This window comes from Rhodamnia argentea, chromosome 4, assembly GCF_020921035.1.
Source record: "Rhodamnia argentea isolate NSW1041297 chromosome 4, ASM2092103v1, whole genome shotgun sequence".
NCBI lineage: Eukaryota > Viridiplantae > Streptophyta > Magnoliopsida > Myrtales > Myrtaceae > Rhodamnia > Rhodamnia argentea.
In genome coordinates this window covers 20,226,693-20,236,993 of record NC_063153.1, presented here as the reverse complement: position 1 = coordinate 20,236,993, position 10,301 = coordinate 20,226,693, and the positions used below count along the sequence as shown (strand labels likewise).

The 10,301-nt window shown below is 39.1% G+C and overlaps 1 protein-coding gene across 1 annotated transcript; it reads right to left on the bottom strand.

Annotated features, from left to right (window-relative positions):
• Positions 1–1,807: 1,807 nt before the first annotated feature.
• Positions 1,808–9,462, bottom strand: LOC115732198 (disease resistance protein RPV1-like). The gene is made up of 6 exons (XM_048278080.1): positions 8,635–9,462; positions 7,465–8,530; positions 5,084–5,368; positions 3,058–4,985; positions 2,853–2,935; positions 1,808–1,987 (listed from the first exon to the last, which is right to left on the bottom strand). Exons 1-4 carry the CDS (start codon positions 9,252–9,254, stop codon positions 3,156–3,158), a joined length of 3,801 nt encoding a protein of 1,266 aa, XP_048134037.1. The 5' UTR covers positions 9,255–9,462; the 3' UTR covers positions 1,808–1,987; positions 2,853–2,935; positions 3,058–3,155.
• Positions 9,463–10,301: the final 839 nt, after the last annotated feature.

Sequence of the window (10,301 nt, the reverse complement as noted above, 5' to 3'; positions counted from 1 at the left end):
CATCGTGATGTTAATTGGTTTCTGTACGGGGAATTGTTTCTGCTTCCGCAAGTGTTGTAGTTTGTTGGCCTTTGGATCCTGGATAACTGTACACAGTCGTGGCAAGGTGGGATGTCGACAGCTCGCAGGGTTCGGGTCGTGACACTTGACTTCTAACTGCTTAATGATCCATCATCATCTTTCCGAGGAACATGTCTGCCAAAAAATAAAGAACTGAGATGATTGAACATTCAGGATTCAACTGTGTGACCCTTCAATGACACTGAACGTTCTCGAAAATCTCGGCTTTCCCACATCTTGAATCAACATAAAACTTGACTTGGAGGAATCGTCTCTTTATCTTGGGCTCTGGGCAGTGAGTATTTTTTTAAGCAAGATTCCAAAAGTAGAAATACTCCGTTTCCGTGCTATGTTATAAATTTGACCCATTGTGCTAAGAGTAGAAATAAAGAGTAAAAACAATACACTGTTCTGAGTTTTGGGGAAGGAGCTTGTGGGAGAGCAAATACACTCATGTTGGCATTTGCTTTTATGAAAGAATGTGCATGTCTTGATTATCTCTTTCTCATGGACCGGCCTAGGACAATGACTTCCATGGATATTTTGGCTTGTCAAGTGTTCTAAGCAATGGTGATGATGAAGAAATCATATTGTGTGATCGTTTTCTATTGACCGGGTTGTATTGCCCACATAGGCATAAGGGAGTTTTGACAAAAAGAGCTGGCGGGGTGTTGTGCAGATGACTATTTGAGCCAAGAGTGCAGCCAAAACTTGCTGAACTGCATGGCCAATTTCCACAACTCGGGAGGACGAATGTTTAAACGAAGCAATTGCCAAGTCGAGGATGTCGTTGACATCCTCTCTGTTGTCATGGAAGCTGCTTTGCTTGCCGGGAGATACCTCCACAAGCCCCGAATCTCTGTCCACGTTCAACGGATATATCAACTCCGATCCCTTCCCTCACTTCGTGATCTTCCTTTTTCTTCTTTGATTTTTTACCTTCCTGCTGTTTGTCTTTGTCTGTTCATGTTCTGTTGCAACAAATGGGAAAAAGAAAATAGAAGATGTTAACCGCCTCTTTTTCCTTTCCTATAGAATTGGAAGAGTTATGAACGCTACTATGGAGTTCAATTTTAATCTCAGAAACATGAGCCTGAAGTTGCCATGGAGTTCAATACCAAAAATCTGCCAACCGAATTTAGAACGCCATATAATACAAATCGGACATGCTACTCTGCACTTGGCTACTTAATTAACTAATGCGATCAATGTCATTATCAGGACGAACAAATTTGGTCTTAGCGTAAGGGCGGCCAATCACATTCGAATCATTCACAAACATCTTTTTGGCATCAAGTCAGCAACTGTCCTAGCTATCAAAGTACGTTCTCTCTAGAACAAAAGAATTTCGAACAATATTGACTGACTTGGAATATGCCAAATCCTGAAACTCCACATAGACGCCCCCCTGTTTCGAAAGTTAGGACGTTCAATCTTCAATGTCGGGGAATCACATAATGATGGTTGATATATTTCTCAACAAGTTCATAAGGACATTGATGTCGAGTGTCAATCCTTCGATGACAAAATTAGGGGTTGGATGACTACAGATTCAGAGTCTCAAGCTGGCTGAACCGTCAAGAACAATAACTACAAATTACAGCCTTCATGAACTGCATCAATTCAAATAGCTACTTCAAAAACTGAAAAAAACCATCATTAAGAAAGGCACTAGCAGCTCCTGCAGATCAACTTGTTGTCCCTAAATTGATTAGCACGGAATCATGCTGCAACGGTGCCAGTGATTGTCATTGATAGCTTATCCAGGATGAACAATCTTACTTGATGGCTCTTGAGATCTGACGTACTTGAAGGAGTTCTGATCACTGTTGGCATTGTCAATAGAATTCTTTCTCCCAAGCATCACGTCGGACTCCTGGATCAGCTTCTCCGTCCTTGAATCACGTAGGAGAAGGAAAACAATACCCTGTTGTCACTAAATAAATTTGTTAAGAACTGATCCATTTACCAGAAAAATCCAGAATAATCCTAAAAGTATCTAGTCTTCATACGGTAAAGGAATAGTATAGAATTATCTAGAGTATGTAGAAAAATCTTGGTTGACAAGTCAAAGTGTACATGGTTAGCAATAAAGACACGTGGGGCATGTATTCACCGTATGTAGATGGCAATGTAGGTGAAATCTGCCTATAAATAGGCTTGATAGTGCTCTTGTAAGAATAGATGAAGAGAAAAAAACTAGTCAAACACCCAATAGCCTTGTAATTATTTTCCACTCAATAAAAAAGTGTTTCTACTTATCTCGGCTTCTTGCCGTAAATAGCCAAAACAATACACCCTGACCAAATATCAATTTACGCTTCCCCAAAAACTAACAAAATTCAACCTAATTATTTTATGCAAAAGAGACAAAAAGAAAAAATAAAAATAAAAACTATCGATCTTTTCCTCCCCTTTCATCAGAAAGTTTGAAATTTTGGATAATAAGTATTATAGGCCCAAAATGAAACAGACAAGCTAGAGAAAAGAACAAGCAAACCCGGTTGATTAAAAGTTTCATTGTGAAGGAAAAAAATTTCGCTTTTGTTCTGTTGAAAGTATGTTTGGTTTGTACAATTAAGGTTTTCAATCCATCATTTTTGCCCCTTTTTTTAAACTAATAATCCATCTTTTTTATTGGGATTAAATATTAAACCACCTACTGTGTAAGTTGCTAATATCAACTTTGTCAATGCATTAAAGATAGAAAATTTTCAGCTGACAAAAATATCGGTAATTTACTGATTTATTAAAACTTCGCTAAATTCTTGTACTTTACTTCGTAAATTTACTATGTACTGCTCCCATGATCCAAAGCACGATGCCCTTGAAGCATCGTTTCAACTTCCACGACCAGGGTCTCCCATTCCTTGAACTTCTCAAAGACGAGTAAAATACAGGGGGCTATCAAGGAAAAATGGTCTAAATCAGGTAGGAAGTGCTGGTGAAATTGGCAAATACATCTTGACAATGAATAGTGTGATCTGCTTTATTTACCTTTGAAAGGAAACGCGACCCGCGTCATCCCATTTTAAGTATACACAGCTCGGCAGATGTGGACAACTTGCTGAGGCCTTGCAGTTGAATCCCTCATTTCACCATGTTCGCCTCTCCCAATCTCCCCAGCGGGATTCTTTTATTTTAGGAAAGCACGAGCGGTCTGGTATGGCAAGCGATGTGCAACCGTGGTTATTCCAACTTTCCAAGTTTGCCAAACTCAAAAGGCCTTTGATTTCGACTAGATTGCTGCATCCGCTAGTGCTTAATCGCTTCAGATGTGTTGCTGATTGCGAAAGGTCCAGGCTTCTAAGGTACCGACAGCCCCGTATTCTCAGCGCTTCCAAGTTTTTCAATCTGACCAGGCTTAGATCATCATTCCACAGTGGAGCATCTGACTTGCGGAAATCAATGGTTAAGCGTCTCAAAGACTCTAGACATTCAAGGCCCTCAAGGTCGGACAACTTCCTCCATCCAGATACATCTAGTTCTTCCAAGGATCTTAACGCTTCCAGGCCCTCGATCTTTGTCAGCACACTGCACTCCTTGAGATGTAATTCTGACAAGTATCCCAAACTTGACAAACTTGGCAAGTCTTCCAACTTAGCACTGCTGTCGACATGAAGCTTCAGTAATCGTGAGGGAAGCTCTGGCATGGATTCCAGCGATGGGCAATGCTCAACAGCGAGTTCTTTTAGATGGATTAGGTGAGAAAGCTGAGGCAATGTGCGTTGCTGACAGGTGATTTTCAAAACTACTAGACTGGGAGGAAGTTCCGGCAGCGACTGAAGTTTCTCACAATAAGTTAAATCAAGGTGTTGCAGAGAAGGCAGCTTACCGAAGCTTTGCGGCAGTGATCGAAGCATCTTGCAGCACAATAAATCAAGTTTTTCAAGACGAGAAAGCTTATCGATTGAGTCAGGAAAGCCAGAAACGAGCGTACCGCGTAACTGAAGGATCCTTAGTGAAGACATCCCAGCTATAGGAACTTCCCCTTCCAGTCTCTGACAATTGGAGGCATCTAATTCTTCAAGTTTGCCCAACTTGCCAAGGGTACTAGGTAAAGTTGTCAAATTCACACATCGTTCAATTTTCAAAATTTTCAAGTTTTTCAAATCCCCAACAGATTCAGGTAATTCCGAAATTTCTGTCCATGACAAGTCCAATTTAGTTAAGCATTCTAACCAACCAATTGAATCCGGGATGCGATTCTCTACTGGGGCATCACCATTACCATTTGGAAGCCTCAGTGTGTTGTATAACAATAAGCGCCGTAATTTCACAAGGGATCCGATGCTTTCTGGAAGTATTTTTAAACTGTAACAGCGTCTCAAGTCGAGGGTCGACAAATTTACCAGACGGCCAATTGAGTCGGGAAGTCCATCCAATGATTGGCAACCGTAGGCATCAAGCATCTCCAGCTTCTTCAAACAACCTATACTTGGAGGAAGTTTCTTTATGGCAGTCGCGCTTATATTAATTTCTTTCAGTTCTTCCAATTTGCCTATTTCTTCAGGTAGCACTGCGAGTTTATCACATGCCCCCAAGTTCAAAGAAACGAGGCCCTTCAGTTCTCCCAGTTGTGTTGGAACTACCGTCAGTTGACCGCAACCCACGGCACTAAGCGTCTTCAGCTTCTTCAGAGATTGTATACAACCAGGGAATTCGGTTATGCCAGTCCTGTCGACGAGAAGTTCCTCCAAATTCTCCAGTTCACCTAGTTTGGGGTCGGGTAACTTGCCGAGCTTCCGACAATCCCTCAAGTTCAAGGAAACGAGGCACTTGAGATATCCAATGGAATCGCCGATTGCCTCCAAATTTGCACAATTTTCCAGGTTTAGCCTCTCTAAATTTTTTAGTGCAGAGAGATCAGGGGTGCTCGTTAGATGTGTGCAACTTGAAAGATTGAGAACTTTCAACTTCCCCATCTAAAAAGAAAGAAACATTTTCCATGGATTAGCTATCAGAAATAGAATGATTTATCATCCGAATGTAACAAAAGAGATAGAGCGTTTCTTATCTTTACCTTGATTGAAGTCCATCCTCCCCAATCATGACTAATAGAACCACATGATAAATTAAGTACCAGTAATTTCTCCAAATCAACATTGGTCGCCACGAAAGAAGCAGGACACTTCTCCCACTCTAGCCATCTTAATTCAGAAAGTGAATCCTTAATATCTTCATGAAAACCCACTTCACTCAGACGAAGGAACTTCAGGTAAGGCATTCTTGTAAAGCGATCTTGCTCCATGAACATGCTTGAGCCCTTTTTGTTCAGACTCAGTGCCTCTACATATCTGTTTTCCAACTACAGAAAAAAAAAAAAAAAAAATTGAGGGCAGCAAATATCAGCACAGGGCATTCCCCGATCATGACATGAATAAAGTGTCATTAAACATGGAATAGTGTACCACCCAACCGCCTTTTATTAGCATACGTCTGAACACTATGTGTGATCTTCTTGTAACTGCACAATGATGTAACATGTCTAGGTTTCTTATAACTTATCAGATTAAATCGGTAACACACGTGGCATTGACTACCAAGTATTCGCTCCACCAGACCACATACGGTCCTTTTTCAATTGTAAGAAATGTTAAACTTTTGGACCAACCCCCCCCCCCAAAAAAAAAAAAAAAAGGAGTACCTAATCGGATTTGTTACAAGCATTTATGCATTCATAAAAGCATGACAACTTATTTCCTTTCCATTCATAAAAAATGGTTCATTTTGGCATATGGCTGAATGGGAACGAGAGTGTTTGGTCGATTTTTCTCTGCATATTTATTTCTTTTTCAATAGACGGCTGCGTTTTTTCATTTCATTGGAAAAAAGAAACAACTTTCAAATTAAAACACAACTAACTAAGAGAAGAATAATTCACAAAAACTCTTTTTTAAAATAGAAAAATTGATTATTAAAAAAAAAACACACACTGCAGCGCTATGCAAGGTTTGCGATCATCATTATTATTTTCCTTTTCTGCATTCTCTCATTTCTTATTTTCTCCTGCAGCTACTTTAAAATTTTTCGTCGAAAATTACTATGTATAAACATGTGCAAAATCATGTTCAGATGTTGCCTTCGTCTATTTTGGCCGTAATTTACTGTAGCTTGATTTTGCGCCATATTCATTATTGCTGAATTACGTGCTCAAAATACCTATGACTATATCCGTGCACAGCACGGGAAGAAACACCAGTATATAGTATGAAAGCTGGGTAGAATAGCTTTATGCTATTGCGTCACGTATCGAAATACTGTTAGTTCTCACCTTTCATATGAATAAACATGATCGATCCATGTACGCAGGCAAAGCTCATAATTAAACCAATTACCTTAATTGTGCCACTTACTCTATAATTAATGTATCTTGAACAGTCTTCCAAAATTTTATTATCCAATTTGTTAATTGTACTATAACTTGGTCTAAGCCATAATAAAAGAAAAGCTACATTCGCAATAAAAAATTCAATTTGAATTTTTTGAAGTGTATCGTTCCTATATGCGACATGATAAATAAGAATTTTCCAAGTTAACTATAGAGTGAGAGTCATCCAAGTTCCGTAGTGTTTTTTCAAGTTAGCAACTAACACAATTATAGCTATACATTTCCAGATTATTCAACAAAATTGATAGATTTCAAGGTGCTTCTTCAATTATGATAGTGACATTCCCTGGGTAATGCAATTGAAACCAAATTTCTTGTTTTCGTAGTATCATGCATTTATATTATCATATTGCATTTTCGTTGAAAACATGCATAAGAAATGCTAGAAAACAAATTGTAGAAATTATTTTGACATATGAAATCGCTACATAAGATCTTATTACTTCATATTGATTATTTCTTAAGTCGATAGCCAGTAGTTATTAGGTGCAAATAATTTAACTGAAATCTTTCTTTTCTTTTTTTCTTTTGCTATAAAGTAGAACCTGCATATATTCAATGATGAGCAATGATAAAGTTCTTGTTATTTGGTCAAAAAATATAAATTAATCGGCATCAAATTTTAGAAAACTTCTATGCATAGTGTTTTACAATATCATCTTGCTTAAACGATATTTGAATAATTAAATCTCCAAATCTTTGTAAGAAGCAGAACAAAACTGCTAGAAAATGATGTTAAGACAGCAAAAGAGCAATATAGATATAGATAATAATACACAATTGTAATACCCCTTTTCTGAGTCTCTTAATTATGCATCAAGAGATGACATGTAGTCACGAGTGCAAACTTTTCATGAACTAAAGGCCAAAATTGGATGTAGCTTTTACCACCGAAATGCTCAGAATATGTTGACACTGGTCAATGATCTAGAGTAAGACAACAATAGGAATAATAATATGAGGGACCGCCATTAGAGAACATGGTAGAGGCCAAAAGTAGAGATGATTGTTACCTTGCTTCGTTGCACTGTTGTGGCTTCCTCGTCCCATAGTCTGCTACATTCCCAAGGCTCCTTATCTACTGGACGGGCGATAGCTCTGCCTAGATTTCTTAGGTGATCATGCATTCTCAACTCATTGTTATCATTAACTTTCATTAACGAAAGTTCCATCATCCTTTCTAATCCGAAATCTACACGATAATGGAGATCATTCCACAGGTAGGCGACAATTCTTTTGTCAATTCCAACGAAAAAGCATGCTATGTCTAGAAACATTTGTTGTTCCTCATATCCTAATGAATTGTAACTTATCTTCAACTTTTGTTGTACATCGATATGAGGCACCTTCTTCAATTTCTCCAGCGTCTCTATCCATATGCCTTTATCTTTTCTTTTGAGAAATGAACCTATAATCACGAGAGCTAAGGGAATCCTTCCCGTGGTGGCAACAATATCACTGGAAAGAGCCACGTGTTCTATTGGAGGTTGTTCCCCTTCGAATGCACATTTCCTAAACAGAAGCAAAGAGTCTTCCCTATTCATTTCTTTGAGTTCATACCCTTTATATTCAGGCTTCAAGAGAGCCTTATCTCGACAAGTAATAATGATCCGACTCCCAGACTCGAAATCACAGCCTCCAATCAAATTATCAAGATGGGCTCGACTATCCACATCATCAAGAAGAATAAGTACCTTCTTTTTTGAACAACAAAGTCTGATCATTTCAATCCCAAAATCATGCACTCTACTTTTTGTTATATGTGATGCTAATAGAGATTGGACATACTCCATACCCTTGTTTTTAATTGTTTCTCTAATATCATCGAGACGGCTGTGGCAATCAAATTTATCAAAAAGCTCTTTATAGATGAATGTAGCTAGAGTCGTCTTACCGATGCCACCAATCCCATAAATCACAATAATTCGAGTTTCCGGAGAAGCAGTATCCGCCAAATTCTTAACCCTAGCCACATGATCATCAATTCCAACCAAGTCCTTGGGAAAAGACGGTAGAAAATCATGTAGCTGCTTGAGCATTATCGCTCTTATGAGTGCCTTTACTAATTCCCCTTCACGCCTGTCAGATAAGACAACAGATGAGAACTTATTAATGGCTCCATAAAACAAGGATTAAGGATGACAAATAGAAATATTCTTCTTCCAACAGGGTAAACGACGTACCCGTTATGATCGTGTAATTTGTATACTGTAAGTTTAACTGCTTTTTGGAGTGCTGCCTTCGCTTTTTCCTCGAACTTTTTGTCAAACTTCTCGCGTCGGAAGGCTTCTCCAAATTTCCCCCCCATGGTTTTCACATCACTGGTTTTCACCTTGTAAAGCACGGGCAAGACTATTTGATCTCTGTGTTCATGGCACTCCATTATCTTAATGAGCTCGCGGAGGCACCATTTACTACCAACATAATCTTCTGAGATGATTGGGATTGAAATCTTAGAGCGCTCGATTGCATCGACAAGATTTTCAGCAATTGGCTGGCCAATGCGGAGCTTCTCGTCATCTCTGAACACGTAGTCTGGATGGTGCAGGCCCACGTCCACGAGTTTATGATAGAGGTGATCGACGAAGCCATCACGAGTATCAGGGCCTCTAAAGCTCAAGAACACGTAGTAATTATTTCCTAACACAGAGGTGTAGTAGGAAGCAGATAGCTCAGAATCACTTTGTTTTCCAGTATCCTCGTTTTGTGAGCGAGGGATGGTCCTCCGATTCTTCTTCGTAACAATGAAGTACCCAGCCACAGAGATTAGAACGGGCGTGAGATAATGCCAGAAAGGTGTCATTTTGTTCTTTCAAGGTGAGGGAAAGCACAGTGGTTTACTTGTCACCAGAAAGATTACTCGACTACTACAGATAGGTTTGAGCAGGAAATGATTACTGGACTATCTCTTTGCCAAATTTATAGCGTGGCTGGTGAAGAGTAAGAAGGGAAAGCTGGAGGCAAGGCATGATTACTCGACTATGCTGTATATTTTAATCTCTCTCAGCACGTTGGTCGTTTCGTATTTTCCATGGGTTCACACTTGGAATCTGGGGACGCCTTCGAATTGGCTCGAAACAACTCCCTCAGCCATTGCCTTCCTGGGGTCCACACTCCTCCTCGACGATTGCTACCCATCGGCCTCGACAACCGGCCCATTATTTAATGACTTCTTATAATTGATCGGGACGGACTTTGCTAACGATAACAATTTTTAGGTGACTATGAGAACGGTAATATGTTTAGCGCCATAAGTTCTTAAAGGAGTGGACCCTATAAGCACGTCATTTTTTTTTTTTGGTGGTACAAAATATTGGGGTGTGGTACAGAATAAAACCTTGAATGGCGATTTCTCTCTATTGCTTGTACACTTTATTTTGTTGTAATTATGCGTCGAATCCTACCACAAAACAGATTGTTAGTCACCCAAAAACTCTTATATAATCATAATTTTCTTATTTTGTTCTTATCATGTGCACCAGCACTTTTGTTAGCCCGTGCTCCAGATGGGAGGATCGTTTGTCGATTTTATTGTATTAAGTCTCTTTTGGCCACAACATCAATGTTATATCTAAAAGCAACATAAAAAAATGAAACAAAGAAAGAAAAGCACATAGTAGTTAATCCCCCTTGCAGTTTCACAAATTAGCATCGGCAAAAGCATTCCAAGTCCGTTTTGCAATTTCGGATGTGTAGCTAGGTGAATGGCTAGTATAAAAAGACCAAGACCACTTATGACCATAGTAATTTTTTTTTTTTTTTGGGCAGAGTCAGTAATTCCATCATCATGATAATTTGCTCTCATGTACATTCAACCCGACACGAAATTCGCTTAAAAAAGGACTCACTG